Raw genomic sequence first — 19,965 nt, forward strand, 5'->3', positions numbered from 1 at the left:
ACGTTAGAATGCCCATCTCCGACTTTCATGAACGCACCATCGTACTACAGGAAGTACAGTGTGTTTTTGTCAGTCGGCGGTGTAGCGATCGAAGCCAACTCTAAGAAAGGTGCAACCACAGCAACTGATGTGATAGACAGATCCACAATGGACGCAGAGATGAGCGCATCTATAACTTGATTCGCCAACATGTTGGCTAACAACTTGTCAACGTTTCAATGTTCAGTTATTAGAAAACGACACCGCGGACGAACCACTAGCTAGGACGACGGCAAGGTAACGTCTACGTCAACAGCTCGGACCGTCAGCTGCTCGGATGATTAGCTACCATTATTTCTTTGTTGGATGCTTTAGTTTGATCGTCAGAGCAGCGCTAATGATGAATGCACACCAGCAACTTTGTGCGTTGCAAGTTGGTGAACCCAGGGAGCACGTATTTAGACCGCCACGTGACTTTAGCGTGGCTTATTTTCATCCTCTTTGGCGTGTGTTGATATAAAGTGTTGGACATCTCCGAGATGCCGTGTGGAGGCTGACGGCAGCTGGGGAGGGGTCGTGTTCACGAGGTCTGGGTTCATGCCAAGTCCCGACTTATTGATATTTTCTTAATTATGATATAGTCACAGTTGACGCACTTGGTGTTTGTAAGTCAGCTGATAATTACTCTCATCATATTAGTTATTCTAAGTTATTCCTCTTTCTTTTTTTGGCCAGTGTGTCTGATTTGAGTTTTGGGGGAAGACAGTTTTACACAACGAGACAAGGAGGTATTATGAGCATGTATTTATCCAGGACAAAACTGTATCAAGATGATAAATAAGCTCCATTGCATACATTGGTGCATTGATGATGTCAATTTAAAACGAGTGCATCCTTTCCATATGACTTGGTTTCCATTTAACTGAAAATATTGCATTGGGCTTTACATATGGGGGGTGGAGGTAAGATGAGCTGGAAACGCACTGTTAATTGGTTTACCTCAGTTAACAGGCATACATGTTTTAATCTGTCTACAAAACTGGCTTAAGTGCCCACTTGCTGCCTGTGTTGGGCCCATTGGAGAAATACTCCTCAACTTTCAGGCAGACTGGACGACACTTTGTTTATAGTTTACAGTAGTCACAGTTTGGCATATTAATTAAGCCGTTTAGTTGGGGTAGAAGTGTGTCGTTTAACATCTCTTGACACCTGTAAAAAATAAATGTTACTTGCTGGATTCTTGTTGTTCTGAATTTGTACTCTTAGTTGAATGCACTTATTGTAAGTTGCTTTGGATAAAAGCGTCTGCTAAATGTAATGTAATGTGTAATGTAACAATTCTTAAAGCAACAGGAAATTGTGTTCAATTAAGACCCGGTAAAACGTTTCCAATTTCCATGAAGGCTGTTCTCCACCTTTTTCCTGCTTTTGTAAATTATATCTCTGGGTGTCTCATATTTCCATTCGTCTAACGCGGGTTTCTCTTCATTTCCCAGCTGAGCAGTATGCTGGACGTGGGGAAGTGGCCGGTGTTAGCGCTCCTTCCTCCTGAGGAACTACGGCTTATTCGGCAGGCGTGTGTCTTTGGCAGTGCTGCAAATGAAGCCCTATATGTCACAGTTAATGATGAGGTAACACTTTAGCTTTAAGCAAGGCTGCTATAATCCTCTTGTTTACATGAAGGTGTGTTCACAAGACTGGATCTGTTTCCATAATATGGGTTTGATTATTGTCCAGTTAGAAGTGGACAGAGAAGCGGTGCAGGCCTCACTCTCTTTGGTTGCTACAGCTCCAGGTAGAGAGATAAGCAGATAGAATGAGGCTATCTTTAGCCTTCCAGGCCTAATACCCAAGCAAGCTCCGTTTCTATCCTGTGGAAAGGTAAAAGCCCCGTCTCATCTTGCAACCCATGCTCATTAGTTTGTCTCTGTGGCTCAATCAATGTATGTTGTCGGAGCAGTTGCTCGAGGCCTAATCAGAACGTATATTTTGATGGGTTTGCTTAAAAGGGAGGGGTACAGGGCATAGTTAGTACTTGAGTTTATATTATTTCCTATAGCATACAAACATTTGGGGAAATCAGACACTAAAGTATTTCTGAATGTGGAATTAAATTGGGACAGTTAAACCAAGATTTTTAACATTTCATTTAGGCTGTGAAATGACTTGTCATACTTGTGACTCCTCCTTATTTCAAATCATAAATATATTACTCCTCACAAAGTGTTGGTGTTATTCAGCATATCCCAGTATGTTGTCTCCACAAATATATTGTGTTTACTGCGGTGCCTGAATACATATCAGTGTGTCGTTTCTTGATATGGGTGCTATGTCATCAGTGGCGTTTGGTCTTTGCAGGTCTTCGCTCTGGGCACCAACTGCAGCGGCTGTTTGGGCCTCGGAGACCTTCAAAGCACGATAGAGCCACGGCGGATTGATGTCTTGTGTGGAAAGAAGATTGTGTCCCTAAGCTATGGAACGGGACCACATGTGGTTCTCACTACGACAGGTAATAGCATCCAGACAACTCGTGTTTGTCCCTGAGGGAACGGACCTTCAGGATGCATTGGGTATGACATCGCAACAGGATGCTTTCAAATGTCTAGAATCTGGTTTAATGTCAATGATGCCAGTACACGATCAAAACTCACCCAATTAGAACCAAACAATGCTCAAACTTATCACAGTAGACTGTTAGATTCTACCAGCTTGTATTCGTAAGAGTGTATCCTGAATACCCTTCACCACTGCTTCTTATCGAATGACAAAACATGAACCACTGAGACGACATGAATGAAAGTGTGCCTGCTGCGCCACAGACGGAGAGGTGTTTGCTTGGGGCCATAACGGCTACAGCCAGCTGGGCAACGGCACCACCAACCACGGCCTGAACCCGGCCCTGGTTTCCACCAACCTGCTGAGCAAGAGAGTGACAGAGGTGGCCTGTGGCTCCCACCACACCATTGCCCTCACGATTGATGGAGAGGTACCCTGTCATCAGTTGTGTCCTCGCGCGACTTTCCTCTGCGCAATCGGCGTCTCTCTTTGGGCGGTGAACATTTCCTCCTGTGTTCAGGTCTTCGCATGGGGCTACAACAACTCAGGCCAAGTAGGTTCAGGCTCCACGGCCAACCAGCCGACCGCGGAGGGTTAGCAGCTGCCTGCAGAACAAAGTGGTGGTGAACATAGCCTGTGGTCAGCTCTGCTCTATGGCTGTACTGGACAATGGAGAGGTAATGGGTCCTGAAGGGGGTTAGCTAATGCATACGTATATATTTAGAAACTTCATTAAAATTGTGTTTTCTCCACCAAGAAGACGTCTCAGAATTGATCTCAGAATGTATGCACGTAAAGAACATGGTGCAAAAAAACTGAGATAAAATGAAAATGAGCCGTCCAATTTTTACAGTACTTCAAATGTACGCAGGTACAAGCTCAAAGAAGCAAATATAACAACAACGCCTTGATGTTGTGTGTGTTTGCCTCGTCTAAATGTGTAGATCTATGGTTGGGGCTACAATTGCAATGGACAGCTTGGTTTGGGCAACAATGGGAACCAGCAGACTCCATGCAGGATCGCTGCTCTCCAAGGTGTCAACATCGTCCAGGTGAGGGCCGAGGGGGAGACCCTGCTCGTAAATCTCAGTTTTTTTAATGGTTTTCTTTCAGTTAAAGTTCAACCTAATCCTTTGCGTACACAGGTTGCCTGTGGATATGCCCACACATTGGCCCGCACAGACGAGGGCATGGTTTACGCCTGGGGAGCCAACTCCTATGGGCAGTTGGGAACAGGCAACAAGAGTAACCAAGCGCTCCCCACCCTAATAATCACCGACAAGGAGCGGTTAGTACCTTGTCTTTAATTAGCGCTGACGCCTCTCTGACACCACAACAGGTCACTGAGGGCCCCATGACAAGATCCTCAGAGATGTAGCCGCTAAATGCCTCAAAGACATAAATAGTTTGAGATTATAGAGTAAAAAGAGGCTGATTGCTGACTCTAGTAAAGTATTATATAAGTAGAGCCCATTGTATGAATCCATTTGTCTCAGATGTAATGCCTTCTTTGCCTCTTTATTACACATATTTCCACATACAACTTGCATTGGTACTTTGAGGTTTGAAATTGTGTGGGTTTTTTCTCTCCATCAGGATGGTTGAGGTGGCTGCATGTCACACCAGCCACACGTCAGCTGCCAAGACGCAGAGCGGGCAGGTTCTGATGTGGGGTCAGTGTCGAGGTCAAGCTGTGGCCTGCCCCCACCTCACCCACTTCAGCAGCACGGACGACGTGTTCGCCTGCTTCGCCACACCAGCGGTTACTTGGCACCTCCTCTCAGTAGGTAAGAGTGTGATGGGATTTGGATATTTATATATATTTTGAACATGAAAGAAGAGTCCATGATCCCCGATAACATCCTCATTAATTGACATTGCCTCATTCACCCCAGTGTTTCCCCCACCATTATCCCCGCCCCCCTGTCATTTTCTCTACAAGAAAAAGCAGCAACGGTCCAGTCATCACTGGAAATACTTCACCTGGCTGTACAAGACTGATCTTGATAGAGTACTTAAATGAATACATTACATTAATAAATAGATACAATACAGAACATAGAGAATGAAAAATAGATTATTTCAGTTTTTCTTTTTGGTTTTAGGAATGTTCTGTCGAATATGTAGACGGCATAAACGGGCAGTTGTGCGAGAACCAGCCTCGGACATTTCTAGATTCTCCCTGCGAGTCCTACAGAAAGGATGTTTGGCTCTTCAATGCTGATGATGCATAGTCTTTCAGGCCACATCGTCCTTATGTCATTTGAGCCCACAGTTGTCCTGGAGCAGTGGTCATCAACCTTTTTACGCCCAAGATCCCTGACCTCTGCCTTGGTGAGAGAAAAAGACTGTCCAGACTTTAATTCCAACTTGAGGCTTTTTTTGTGGCCTAATTGTAATTTAATGAAATCAAACACTTTGGTTCGGCTTTCAAATTGATGTGACCAAGAACACACTAAATTACTTGGTTTCAGAGCAACATAAAAAGGAAATTCTTTTTTAACCACACAGTATGAACAAGAAAAAAGTCATTTGCATTGTCAGTGAGGTGTCTGTGACCGTGTCAGAACCCGGCAGAGATCTTTTCTGACGTTGGTCTTCCAAAGTCCGCAAAAAAACACTTTAGAAAATCTTTGCAAATGAGGCCCAATGTGTTTCTGAATAAGTTTTTATTTTGTTTTGGAGAGACAGGTTGGTGACCACTGTCCTGGAGCATGAGGCTGTCGTGGGGGCATTCAAGTGCTTGTACTGGCTAAAAAGAACGTGAAATAGCCCACCACACCAACTATCTCGCCTTGCTGCAACTAGCTAATCTGTTGGGCTGCACCTATTTTGACAAGCTCAATTTAAGGTTCTTTTGTACATGTTTACCATATTTTTAGTTTTGCGTTATGTGATTGCTCCCCCCAACGCTGTAAACCTAGGGGGAACACTGCACCCCGTTACTGTTCAGAGGTGAACACTGGGCTTATTCCCGGAAGTTAGGAAAAAAACAGAAAAGGTCTGTTTCCTGTGAACATCAAACAATCTTATGTGTACCGACTGATTTAGTTTGAACTCAACTCAAACAAAGGACTCTGAGATCTTTATTTCTTTCGTTTACGCTGCACTTTGTAATGGTAATGAAAAATCCGTCTAACAAGCCACTGAGAACATCGTGCAACCTGCCTGTCACCTGTTCAACCGAAGTACAAGAGCAACACACGTGTGTGTGTGACACGTTTCTGAGGGCAGACTCGGGAGCAGAGGACTACGCGGTTTCACACGAGGAACTCGGGCTGGAAGGCCAAGTAACACAAGGGAATCGCAGAAGCTGCTACAGAACAAGGAGTAGACGCATTAAATACACAGGAGAACGAGACACAGGTGGAAACAATGTGGGCGGGGCTTGCAATCACACAGGAGGCAGAGGAGTGGCTGAGGGCAGGTGAAGGTAATGATCAATCAGGAGACAGGGGGAAGACGCATACAAAGGATGCAAACAGGGTGTCAATAACCCCTTAAAGGTTTATTGTTTTGTGTTGGTTTGGTTTGTTTTTGTATCTGCCTTAGTATGCCTTATATATTGTATTGTTTGAATAATTTATAGACGTTTTAATCTACTTCCTCTTCATAGTTAAATCAGACTATGAATCGCACTTTTATTTTCAGTTAAAATGCAAACTTGATGCTATGGCTACGGATGGACAGATGCGCATTTTTTATAAAGTTTATTGGGTTTTAATGGACCCGTATGAGGTGACAAGCTGACACGGTGGTGATTGTTTACGAGTTTTAATTCATGTTTATTTGCCTCAAGAGAGAAAATAAAGAAGTGTCACGCCAATTGATATACAGGGATCCGTTACACAGGGTGTTGAAGTATGTGTACCAGAGAGTCGTGTCTATAGGCGTCGTTTTGGTTTTTCAGTTATGAGATTTTAATAAGAGAATGTCGACACAGGTGAGCTTTATCTTTACAGTGACATATTGTTATGGGACTGTAAAATAGAAGCAAAACTTAATTTGTCATGTACTCTGTTTTCAGACTGTCATAAAACCATTTGTCATTTATCGTTCTTAAATATGAAATCACTTTTCCTTGTCCTTGCCAGACGCCGATGACTACCTGACCGTGGCCCAGTCTCTGAAGAGGGAGTTTGACAGCCCAGAGATTTCCGACCTAAAGTTCTTGGTTGACGGGAAGTGCATCCATGTTCACAAAGCTCTGCTGAAAATCAGGTATGTAAAATGTACTTCCACACCTTTTTTGTTGTTGTTGCCATTTCATATTGTTTTTGTGCTTTTTCAATAATATCTTTTAGTGCAATGTCCTCCGTAAACATTTTATTTGAAGTCCAGAAAAATAAAAACACAGTTCCCATTCAATCTGTGTCGGGTGAGGTCTACAATGTGTATATATGTTGAGCTGTTCTTCTTCACACACAATATTTCATTTTTTTTCGACCATCTTCATATTTTGGTTCTTACTGACACAAATTAAGAATTACTTGGATGCACACCTTTCCCTCCAGGTTTTCCTCTCTGATGTCGGGCCACTGTAATCTCTCCTTCTTTGCTGGACTGTTTTTAAGAGATGATTGTCCCTTCTTACTCATCAGAGCATCCTGCCTCTCCAGATTGGTCACAAGTCTATTTTTCACATTTCCCGGTTGTGCTTGGTCATGAGTCAGACGCTATACCACGGTGGGAATTTTCAGAGGGGAAGAAACACACTTTGATTTAGCAGAATGACGTCTTTGTTAATAATGGAAACGTATAATCCAGAGAAACGAATAATGTTGGGTAACACGCTGGTCTTCCTCTGATAATGACTGGTGAATGCTGCGTTGAGTATATATCGGAGGTCTGTTTGACACGTTTCCTCGTCTTTCCTGTTCATGTCCCCGGGAAGCAAAGACGGACCCATTGTTTCCTGCATTTCTTTTTATAACCACACTTGGACACAAAGTCTCTGTGTTCCAATGGCTTGCTCTTTTGCACAGTCAGTTGGAAGGAGCCAGACTCTCTGCGATGCCGAGCCCTCGTGCACACGCTCACGCGGAGACCTTTCAAGTTTTGATTTGTTCGAGAGGGACAATGTACATTGATAAAACTGTGTGTGTGTGTGTGTGTGTGTGTGTGCGTGTCTCAGCTTTGCTGCAGGAAGTGTGCATCAAAAGTACATTTTAAGTTGCATGACCGGAATATATATATATATATATATATATATGTTGCTGTAACCTTGGAGTGTTAGACCTGGGCTGGTGGTGGTATTCAGATATAATGGTATGGGAGATGAAATGTGATTTAGATAGACTTCAGACACATCGTGAACACTGATTAATAGAAATAAAGATATCTTAAGTTTTAGTTCCTTAACTACTCATCGCATATCTTTCACATTGCATCTAAATATTTTCAAAATGAGGCTGTAGCGTTTCTGATCTTTGCAGGAATTGTTCCTCCTTTTAAATCGGCAGTTCATTTCATATATTCAGCTCCTTTATTTACATACATCATGGCATTGGAGCGTTCTTGCTTGAGTTGTGCGACCGATCACAGCGAACATCGAGTCCCATGATTATTATTTTTTGTCCTGCACATTTAACTTTCAGTGGGTGTAAGTGCAAACTGCCCCGTGTTTGAGAACCGATTAATGTAAACTGTGGTTTGCCTTCTGGGGAAGTCGGAGTTATCATGCAGGAGCTTTTCTTTCCTCTCCAGGTGTGAGCATTTCCGTGCACTGCTAAACGAAACCGATGAGGATGCCATAGAAATCCACCAGTTCTCATACCTGGTGTACAGAGCCTTTCTGGAGTACCTCTACACGGACACCATCAACCTGCCACCAGAGGATGCTGTTGGTAAGCCAACACGAGGACCACGGTCCTTCACACACTGAACGTCGGTGCAGAGGTCCCTGAACGCGCTCACCGGTGTGTTGCTCTCCTGCGTGTAGGCTTGCTAGATTTGGCCACGTACTACCGAGAGACCAGGCTGAAGAGGCTGTGCCAGGAAACGATCAAGAGAGGCATTACTGAGGAGAACGCCATCACGCTGCTCTCTGCCGCTGTGAAGTATGAGGCGCGGGTAAGCTCATAGCCCCTGGCACACAGTCCACCAACGTGGTGGCGGGGGGGGGGGCCGACTCAAGTCGCTCGTCGGTTATACTCTTCAGCACTGACCAGACAGCCCTCTTCATTTTTAGGACCTGGAGGAGTTCTGCTTCAAGTTTTGCGTCAACCACCTAACCGCTGTCACGCAGACCCAGGCCTTTGCCGACATGGACCACGACCTGCTCAAGAACTTCATTAGCAAAGCCAGCCGCTACGGGGCCTTCAAGAACTGATGAGAGCGTCTGTAGCGACGAACTCGACGCGATCGGGGATCGGGTCGCTGAGGTCCTGCGACTCGACCCGAGACCAGAGTAAACCCCGGGCCTTTGTCTCTGGGGATGTGAACGCTGGAGGAAAATGGCTTTAGGTTTTTCACTCTAATTGATGCGTCTGTGTGTTGCCGCCCGACAACAGCTATCCCAGACGCAGTAGCTGCTCGGGAAAGAAATATTGGGTTTTCCCACTCGGTCAGTCCCGAGGAAACCGCGCACAGGCATGAATAGAGAGATATTCCACAGTGGTCGACTTTGTGTCACTGACAATAGGCTTGGCTAATAATGGACGGTGTCTGCTTTGTTTGATAAACAGACAGATGGCATGCCTCATGGCAGCCAGCTCAGTGCTGCCCGAACAAGGGTTTACCGTTGAGGTGCGAGACAAATTAGCAATGCGTATTCTGTAGCCATGAATTGACCAGATGTGCTGCTTTTTGATGACGCCTTGACTCTTCAACATTCTGGATTGAGGAGTATTTTTTTTATGAGGAAAATACACACTCTGTTCTTCTTTTGGTGAAAACTTGTATTTTCCCCTTTTTTCCCCCCCCTTCTTCTAAACTGCAGCTTGTATCTGGTCGACGACACCACATGTTCTCCTGCATAAGTACATGTTGCCACTTTGTTTTATATTGTATCTATTCACCTTTGCCATCCAAGCTTATGGTTCCCGATTGATGTTTGCATCTGTTAATATTTGCACTGTTTTGCTGTCGACAGTTGGCCACCATCAGCAGACACATTATAAAATGGTGCAGTCGGCATGTCTGACCGACGGGAGCGAATGGAGTCCGGTTTAGCCTGTGCAGGATGTCACACTATAGGTGCAGCAGAATTTTAATGTTGCGTTTTTTTAATTTTTAAAAAATGATCATTGTATGTTGATGGCAATATTCTGGATCTTTTTACAAGTCTTTGTTTTATATCGCTCCCCCAGAAGCGCCTTGTGGGAATTGAAGTGGTAAAATTGCCAACTGACTGGATTATAGAACAACGAGGTCTTTAAATCTAGTCACTAGATGTATCCACGTTATATCCAGATCTATCTGAATCGAAATGTAACGAAACACCTTTACAGCCAATTATTGTATTTTTCTTTGGTACATTTTGATAATGTCTGTTCTCATTTTCTATGGAAAATGCTGTAAACTGCTGACGACACCATAGAAGGGTAACATTTGATAATCTGACATGTATTAAATTGATCAACTACATCGTTTGATATGTTCTTGCTGTCTGGTGGGATCATGTGCAGCCGTCACACAGTGAGCTCCTCTTCACACAGTGAGCTCCTCTTCACACAGTGAGCTCCTCTTCACGTGGAGATCCACTCAGCCTTCTGCAGCTTTGTGGTCATAAGGTCAGCAGCTTCATGTTGAGCTTTCCACACCTACCAAAACATCAAATCACCGTATCTGTATATTGCAGTTGCCGTAAAGTGATGTCCAGTGAGTGATATGGAAGCAAATGAAACTTGCAACATGAGTGTTTTTAAAGATGTCACACGCTCCATATTCTGCTCTTGCGTCTCTGTTAGCTAACAGCCGATCCATGAAATAAAGACCGAGGAATCTGGCGTCTAGGGTTTTGTAAAACTGTGGTGGCAGAACATGACCTTACAAACTGTCCAAATACATGAATATAAAACTATGAGTTGGCATACAGCCATCATGCCAGAAATGACTAGTATCCATAACATGACTCCCCTGCCTAGTTGGTGTCTACGCTAATTTTAACATTGAAGTTAATGATGAAATGCTCATCGTGATTAGCGTCTACTGCTACAACACAAAGGTTAATAAAGAGAAGAAACCGAATATCGTAGTAGGTTTTTCATCCTACATACAGACATACTTACAGACTTTCAAAGGCTACCACACAGTAAAAAGGGAAAAGTAGCTGCAGCATGTTCTCAGAAACAAAGGAACTAACTACGGTAAGAGATGAGGGATGAATCCAAGAGCAGAAATGCACTTACATACTACGCCACTTGGCATCTCTAATGCAACACGTGACAATGTGGTGCAGAACACTACACATACCTTGTATAAGAGTTGTCATGTATAGAGGAAGTGGCGGCAATCATTTAAATACGTGCAACAAAATCACACTTATGTTTGCAGCTTGATATTGTGACAGATGCTGTTTCCAAGTGTTCCTGCGAGAGGAAAGTGTCTGTTATTCTAGAGGTGTGCCTGTTTACATCCTGAAGTGCAGCTTTATGGTGTCGCATTAGTTGCCATTTCACCCTATTACGTGTCTCTGGAGCAAAGGGGCCTTTTAATAGTGTGCAGAATTAGGCTGTCGGTCAAGTTAATATCTAGTGATACGGATGAAGACTCATACTAACATTGTCACACAAAATTACTTAACATAGCTGACACGCAACAGTTGAAGTGAATGAGGAACTGCACTCGGCTGCCAACGGTAACTGGCACTCTGCCACAAACAAACTGTTGAAACTTGCAACTGTAATTTCAATAATTCAAGATAAAGAATCACCCATAACTGCTGCTTACAGGTGTGCTAGTTAAATATTGACTAAAGTCAAGCATCCTGCTCTGTGTTGACAGAAAGCCATTGGTTTGATAGAGTTGCACCTCATCTGGTTTACCATCCGCTATCTGGATGTTGGTGTTGTCTCAGTGTACTGTGTGGTTGGCTATCTACTCACTGCTCGTAGATCAGAGTGATAAGAACACCACCTTTCATGTCTGGCTGTAACACTGTTACTTCCCTTTTTTTGAGTCTCATGCTCCAGTTTGTGAAATCTGTAATCAAACATTGACTGGCTTGTCTTCCCCTCTTAACTACCTCTCGACGTTGCTATTCAATCATGCAACATGTGTAAAACATGTACATATAGCTGTAGAATGAAAACCATCTGCATTGCTATTTCTGTTAAAGAGTTGCTCAAATACACAGAGTTTCATCCAGAAAATGGAAACGGCCGAGGTGTTAAATTTCAAATATGATGTTCGGACCAGCGGTGCCAGAAGACCAGAAAATCCCGTTCATGTTTGCTTTAAGTGAAGCAGAGCTTACTCAAGACGTTTTGTCTCAGGCCTATATGCCATTTACTTATATGCAACATAACATGATGAATCTAAGGAACACGTATCACAGGGACACGCTTTACAAATAGCTACGTAGCATCAGAAAAATCACTCATTACTGATTCCTAAACTTCTTCACCTCAGTAAATATAGTCTGAAAATGAGTTTGACGGAATAGTTGTTGAGATTGTCACGACAGGGACTGTCAAGTAAAAAAATAACTTTGTGAAGACAAGTTGACACAGAGTTGATTAGACATTCGGTAAAAAGGCTTTTATATTAGTGTACATGCAGGCAGTGGTTTCAGTGGGGGGGGGGGGGTATTCGTTTTACAAAGCAGTCCAAAGCCTGTTGATAAGGCAGTGTGGGGGCGCACCAGCACATGCTTCTTCTGTGTGTGCCAGGGCCTTAAGGGAGGGGGAAATTCTAGGGAACCAACAGCAGGGTCCACCTGGGGACTTAAACACCCCAAGAAATACAAGTTTAACAACAACAAGATTAACAACAACAGCGTTGTGTGAAGTTTTCGCTTCGCTCTATCCACGTCATTCCCGCCGTCTGTAAATGACTCTGAAAAGGATCTGTAAATATGTTGACTATTTCCCGTAAGGCATTATTTTGTAAGTGACTTTGTATGTTTTGGGTCCATTTATTTGTAAGTACTTCAGGCGAGAACCGGAATTAGCTGTTAATATCGTAACATGACTGCGGAAAAAGTTTGTTTTTGACGGTGTACTAAAGGAAAAGGGTCTTCATGAGCATTTCTCCGACTCTATGAACTACTAAGCACCGAGCTGGAACGGGAACAAGGTACTTTGTGTTTTTATTTAGGCTTTGACTAAATGTTGAGTGACTTTATTCTTTAATGAACTGTAGCCTATCGTGATAAGATGCTAATGCTAGATTTGAGCTAGACTTAGTATATCTGTATATAAGAAAGAGAAAATGTTGTGATTAATGTTGTGATTAATGTCCACCTGTATATATGAATGTCATTTAATTAATGTTTACACTCTTGCTCATTTCTGTTTGTTTGTTCCATAGGTCTTACGGTGATTTCGGAAATTAAATGGAAACATAAATGTATGTTCGTCGACAAGGCTCATGGTTGAACATGAATAAAGTACATTCTGAAACATCAGTACGCTTCACTGTTGTCCGACTGGGGTCCGCTACACTGCCCGGCGAAGATTTGAGTCATTCGCAAACATTCGTGTCTGTAACACTACTTGCACGTAAAGGTTAATTTAGAGTATTTTCTTGAAATGGAAAGAAACATGTTTCGAGACAAACTCGCACCTTTAAAAACAGGTTACAAAATCAGTGTAAAAGCATTTCACAATGTGGTTTGAGGAATATTTTTTTGTTTCCTTTGATTGTCACTTGGAGCACCTAAAGGCTCAACTTTTCAGTGCCCCTTGTCTAAAAGCCATTCATTGTGCTGCCACAATATGGCACTAGGCTAGTCCAGAAAAGCATTGGAGTGTCACTACCAGTTTTGAAGTCTGCAATACAGCTTGAGCAGTTCAGTTCTTCTCGTAAATTCCTTTCCACAGTCCTTGCATCTCGACATATAGAGATGCAAGGACTAACGTTAGCATGACGACGGGTGGTTTGGTTTGTCAGTTTACTAGCTTGCTAAATACTTAGTAACGTAATACTTAACACAATGTAACTAATTCAGATGGTCCCATTTTGTATATGACATATTACATTTGTACGTACAAAACTACATTTAGTTCTGGACTTGCCTGTTATCCAAGTCACCTTCAGATGAGAAAATGGCGGCTCGACTGCTGAGGAAAAATCTGGAAGAGGTGTGGACATCCTGACGTCAGACACACAACGCGGAGAGAAACCTAATTGGTGTGCTTTTATTGAAATGAGAATGGCAGGTTATGGGAACAAAGTGTAAATTAAAATAGATATAATCCACAAAAGTAGATTGTACGTTACTTCAACTACTAAACTACTCTTTTTTTTACAGTGTTCCACCTCACATATGTAGTAAGTAGTCAGATGGCAGGGCTCTGGATTTCACACACAGACTTTCTGTTGCTGTGTCAGTCCTGGAAAACAACCTTGGCCTCAGCCGTCCGAATACGGTCTGCAGTTCTGTTGGCCTGCGTCCGTTTCACTTGTCATTTGTTTATTTGTTAACGCCAGCTAAACATTTGTGTGGCCTCTGTTTCCAAGGTGAACATGAGGGAATGAACCCATATTTTTTTGGGAGTTGCAGTGAAGCTGTTTGTGGTCCAGAATGTCTTTTTGTTTTCCAAGTTAGACATTTGTTCGGCAGTTTTCATTTGAGTTACTCCTTTTGCATGTTGCAAAGATCAAAAACATTAAGTTTTAGTGCCGAAGGATGTGTTATTTTAGATCTTCTTCCAGAGGTGCGATAAGTCATTGTTTTGACAGTCACATGAGTCTTAAATCTCCCAAATCCCAAAGTTGAGTCCCAAATCTGACCTACGTAAGGGTTTGGAGTCCAAAACAAGTCCGTATGCTTCATAACATTTCATAACATTTTAAAATGTGAAACAACTTCTTTTTAATGAGCTAATATTAATATTGCAATGACTATTTACTGACTTTCGGTACATTGGGGCGCTTTTCTATTTGCGTGGACATTAAAGTGAAGTGTCAATTCAAGTAACTACGTGATTGCTGTTTAATGGTATAATTCAACATTTTGGGAAGTGCTGTCATTCATTCTCCGGCTGATGGTTAGATGAGAAGATGAACTCCACTCTCATGTATATACATCAGCTTAGCACAAAGACTGGAAAAGGGGGAAACTGCTAGCCTGGCTCTGTCCAAAGGTAACAACATCCACCTACCAGCACCTATAGCTCACAAACACAAGCTGCATAAACAATGCATGTTTTACCAGCCAAATGACTAATATCGCTGCAGGTCCACCATATTGAACATCTTTCAGCTTACAGGTCGGTTCTCCGACACGTTTAACCAGTTCTATTGGTGTCTTGACCAAAATGTGCTCAAGCCTTCTGTTTATTATAACCAGTTAGCTCAGTGTAAATTGCCTTGTCGGTCTCGAAAAGAAGTAAAAGAACTGCGTAGCAATTCAGAAGTAAAACATGAAGGCTCCGTCTATGTTGAGGAACAACCCTTTACTGTAAAGTCACATTCCTGTTGCATTCTTTAAAAAATGTTCGGGAAGTTTGAAGTCATCACCAAATGTATAAACTGTGTCTGACTACCGTTACACAACAGTTTATTATGTCACCTGCTATATTTCTCATGCCTTTTTCTCTTTTATTCTCTTGAAGCCTTCAGTCTTGGCCTTGAGGGTGCCAGACAGTTTCCTGGCATTGTGAGAAATTTAACAGTCACGGGATTTCAGGCACATGTTTTTGTTTGGCGACCACTATACTTGCATGTGAAGAGCTTATTTTTATGTCCTGGATGGAACTATTTTGCGAGTGAAAGACAATAGTACAGGTTTTTCTATTTTTCTTGAACATTTCACTCTAGCCTTGACGGTGTTTATTTTGTGGTGGAGTGACAAAGAGAGACACAGTGGCCATAAAACACCCACTGTCTCTTTGATGCTCTGCAATATGTTCCTTCATTTGTTTGGGTATTGTTGTTGAAGTCAAGATGAAACATTGTGGAACTAGAATGGGCACTCGGTAGAGTGCATACCTTCGCATATCACAAGATTGGGCATTGAATTATGAACATTTTGGCATTAGTTGCATGCCAATTGGACAAAAATGTATCGTGCAATGGTAAAAAAAGAGTTTGACCTTTCCATGACCTTGACCTTGACCTTTGACCCGATTGATCGCAAAATCTAATCAAATGGTCCCCGGATAATAAACAATCATCCCACCAAATTTCATACAATTCGGTTCAATACTTTTTGAGTTCTGCGAAAGATTTTGACCTGTTCATGACCTTTGACCCGATCGATCCCAAAATCTAATCAACTGGTCCCCGGATAATAAACAATCATCCCACCAAATTTCATGCGATTCGGTTCAATACTTTTTGAGTTCTGCGAAAGATTTTGACCTGTTCATGACCTTTGACCTTTGACCCGATCGATCCCAAAATCTCATCAACTGGTCCCCGGATAATAAACAATCATCCCACCAAATTTCATGCGATTCGGTTCAATACTTTTTGAGTTTTGCGAATAACACGCATACAAATAAATAAATAAATACACGGCGATCAAAACATAACCTTCCGGCATTTTCAATGCGAAGGTAATTAGTGTCATGTTGCTAAACCAGAGCACGCTATGTTTGTATCACTGGAGTTAGTTCCAAGTAGGGCAATATTATTAGAATACAAATCAACTGAATAAGCCCTCTTGTGTTTGCATGGTTTTACTCAAAAGAATTTGAGAGAGATGCACTTGTTTTAGTCCCAGTCGGTAGTCTACTCCCATTCGACAGCCAACAGAAATACACTCAAACAATTTACAGTATTCACTGACCGCGCTGCCGATCACAAATGCTGAGAGCACCTTCAAGTTGGCGGACACTAATTATTGATAGACTTCACATTCCTCCCTGCTAAGCTACTTCACTCACAACAAAAGCCTTCATGTTTTTGCTGACTGCCAAGTGGGGACTTTCTACTACAGGAGATCTTGAATGCTATTTTTCAGCGCTGAGAAAGCTGTGGGCATGGGCTGACATGGGCGGCTGAAAAACCGCTGAATAGAGAAAGCTTTCTGTTCCGTCTCTGTGTCCCTTGCAGAATAAAACAGTGGTTCTTTAGCAGAGCTGCTGCCCACACAGGCTGTCAAAGACAACAAGGAAACAGTTCAATGTTGGTGTCCGCCCATCAGACCTGCGGAGGCCGTCACCTCCAGCTTTACAGGGTTTTAGTGAACTTCTCAGGCCTCGTTACTCACGCATTAGTATGTGAGCAGCATTTTATGATGTAGCTAGTTCATTTAAATAGAATTATAATAATATAGGTGATATGATAACTTCAAAGCAACTCCTAATTACAGAAGCTAAATACATATATTAAGGGTAACATTTACATTCCACCATGGATGCTGTGAAGGGCTGTGCAAGGATAAAAACATGAATTAATACATTTAGAGGCCTTTTATCTTCACTCATGACATCACATTTAGTCAGAGCTGGCCTTTTGATATGATTATCGTGAAAATTATGTCTCAACTCCAATTGCAGCTCAAAGCACTTAATTAACCCTTCCTGATACAGAATATTGCTTAAAAAATGCTCACTATTGGTGGTATTACATTTAACATCGCACTCTCACTGCTCAAACATTTGTAAAAAAATGATGTATTTCATTCACATTTATTGATGTATGAATATGTGTTCATTGTGACAGTATTCCAGCAAATGTTGAGCATGTATTGTGAACTTTTGATGAATTCCCTCACCATGCTGAGAGGTTGATTCCTGCTCTAACTGTAGCGCAAACAAAGGAGTAGGAGGGGTTAGATGGGAGGCAGTGGGAGGGCCTACCACAGCTGCTCTCCCTTCCAAAGTACAAAAACCGCCTGTGATACCGGCACAAAGGAGAAGGAGAGCTAGTCTGAGTGTGTTGCGTGTCGAGTGAAAGCTCAGGAGGCTGTTAGAGTGAAGAGAGACACACGGGGGAAAGAGAGAGAAGTCGACTTACTGAGTGACTGACAGAAACAGTAAGACGCTCACATTATGACACACTCAAAGCTCCAGAGCTCCTTTGAATGAGCCTGCTGCTCTGTGGTTTGTGAGAGGGAGAAAGCCAACAACAACTTTGCCGCTTTTGGAACAAAAAAGGCCAAAGACACAGGACGCAGTTTTTGACAAACAGAAAGGATTTTGCCATGTGGACTTCACTCTATGGGGCCTGAATTTGGATTTGCCATCATTTCTTTCGTGGACTCAGCGGCTCGTGGTAATTGTGTGACTGATCCATCTGAGTAAGTGAAGCTCAGTCTGCAACTTGTGGGCCGCAGCCTGCTTAGGAGACAGGACAGGGGGAGGGGAGGACGCTCCTGCCTGAATCCCTGTCCTCTGGGAGGGGTCTTTTCAGTATGAAGTAACCCCCGAGATAGCCACACCAAGGCGGGGACTCATGTTGACCATGTGCAGCAGTCCTCTCTAACATGGGCAGTTGTGTTGGAAAGTAACCTGTGTACCAATGGCGTGGATTATCAGATGAGAGAGTGTCTTTAAATGTATCGACTGTTCTGTGCTTTACTCTCCATTTATGGTGAATTCATTGTGCAGGGCAGCCCTTTCATTATATAGCTATTCCATAACAGACACCCACTCTTTGTCCCTCAGAATGTACAACAGTACCCTCCCTCCCTTCAACTTAACCCAGCGCTGGGCTGAAGACAGCACGGCAAACAGTTCTACCTGTGACAAGAACGATGGATTCAAATACCCGTTGTACAGCGCCGTCTTCAGCATCGTGTTTGTGGTGGGCCTGATCACCAACGTTGTGGCCATTTACATATTCACCTGCTCCCTGAAGCTGAGGAACGAGACCACGACCTACATGATGAACCTGGTCGTGTCTGACCTGCTGTTTGTCTTCACGCTACCTCTGAGGGTCTTCTACTTCATCAACCAGAACTGGCCTTTCGGAGGCATGCTCTGCAAGGTGTCCGTCTCCCTCTTCTACACCAACATGTATGGCAGCATCCTCTTTCTCACCTGCATCAGCGTGGATCGCTTCCTCGCCATCGTGCACCCGTTCCGCTCCAGGGCGCTTCGGACCAAGCGCAACGCCAAGATAGTGTGCGTTGCCGTGTGGGTGCTGGTGCTGTCCGGGAGCCTCCCCACTGGGTTCATGCTGCAGACCACCTCACCCCACTACAACAAGAGTAACGCCATGTTCTGCTTTGAGAACTTCTCCTCCAAGCAGTGGAAATCTCACCTGTCCAAAATGGTGATATTCATAGAGACGGTGGGCTTCGTCATCCCCCTTCTGCTCAACGTGTTCTGCTCCATCATGGTGCTGCAGACTCTGCGCCAGCCCCACACCATCAGTCACGGCGGGAAGCTGAACAAAACAAAGATCCTGCGCATGATAATTGTGCATCTCTTTATTTTTTGCTTCTGCTTCATCCCCTACAATGTGAACTTGGTTTTCTATGCTTTGGTCCGCACTAAGATTTTAAAAGGCTGCTTTGCGGAGTCGGTGGTCCGGACGATCTACCCGATAGCCCTCTGCATCGCTGTGTCCAACTGCTGCTTTGATCCCATTATTTACTATTTCACCTCAGAAACCATCCAGAACTCCATGAAGAGAAAGTCTCAGGTCAACCGGTCGTACGAGGTCAAGTTCTCCGAGGCGCAGCAGTCAGAAACCACCACCAACCTGCAGAGCAGCCTGAGGAATCTCAAAGCTAAAGTGTTCCACAATGAGTCGTCGGTGTGATGGCGCGGTTGCTACACACACCATGAGAAGGTATAACATCCATCCTTCCTTTGAGAAATTAAGCTCCTTGAGATGATGGGAAGTTCATTTGCTTTTGGTGTGCCTTATGAAGCACCTGCCAAAGAGGTATTATCTTCATCTCGGGGTCTTACTGCTACATGCATCTGTGGATTGCTTATCGCTCCACACTCAGTTTCCTTTCCTGTGGAGTATTTTGTAATTGTGTTCAGCCCAATTACTCTGCAGGTGACTTTGTGGGTAATGTGATCTCTGAACAGAAGGACAGTTATGATGTTGAATCCTACTTGTGCCTGTATATTTGTACATGTATGTGGTAAGTTGTGGTGCTAACTTTAGATTATCATCTATTAAATTAACAAAGTTATAAAAAGATATAGATTGTACAGGGCTTCTTTTTTTATTATTGTGAAGTGCCTTTTTTGTTCTTGCACCATTTCATTATCGCCTATGTCTTTATTGACCATTACATGCACTTACAGACTTCCAGTATTCCATACTGCTCTCATGCCACAGTTATGAATAAAGGTCATGTACTGTTTAAAACAAACAATTGTACCTGAAACCTTTTGTCTCGTAAATGAAGAA

The 19,965-nt window shown here is 43.2% G+C and overlaps 2 protein-coding genes across 2 annotated transcripts; both read left to right on the forward strand.

Annotated features, from left to right (window-relative positions):
• The first annotated feature begins 552 nt into the window (after nucleotides 1-552).
• On the forward strand, nucleotides 553-9,568 carry rcbtb2 (regulator of chromosome condensation (RCC1) and BTB (POZ) domain containing protein 2). Its single transcript, XM_056441226.1, is given in 13 exon segments — nucleotides 553-644; nucleotides 1,476-1,610; nucleotides 2,338-2,488; nucleotides 2,799-2,965; nucleotides 3,056-3,117; nucleotides 3,119-3,212; nucleotides 3,480-3,587; nucleotides 3,681-3,823; nucleotides 4,132-4,322; nucleotides 6,630-6,756; nucleotides 8,242-8,381; nucleotides 8,477-8,607; nucleotides 8,726-9,568. Coding segments are annotated over 12 exon segments (1,581 nt in total). The 5' UTR covers nucleotides 553-644; nucleotides 1,476-1,484; the 3' UTR covers nucleotides 8,867-9,568.
• A 7,863-nt stretch (nucleotides 9,569-17,431) lies between these two features.
• Nucleotides 17,432-19,754, forward strand: lpar6a (lysophosphatidic acid receptor 6a). Its single transcript, XM_056440990.1, has 2 exons — nucleotides 17,432-17,890; nucleotides 18,258-19,754. The coding sequence occupies exons 1-2, from the start codon at nucleotides 17,811-17,813 to the stop codon at nucleotides 19,357-19,359; spliced, it is 1,182 nt and encodes a 393-aa protein (XP_056296965.1). The 5' UTR covers nucleotides 17,432-17,810; the 3' UTR covers nucleotides 19,360-19,754.
• The last annotated feature ends 211 nt before the right edge of the window (nucleotides 19,755-19,965 follow it).

The sequence above is a fragment of the Pseudoliparis swirei genome, chromosome 20 (genome assembly GCF_029220125.1).
Source record: "Pseudoliparis swirei isolate HS2019 ecotype Mariana Trench chromosome 20, NWPU_hadal_v1, whole genome shotgun sequence".
In the NCBI taxonomy this organism is placed as follows: Eukaryota; Metazoa; Chordata; class Actinopteri; order Perciformes; family Liparidae; genus Pseudoliparis; species Pseudoliparis swirei.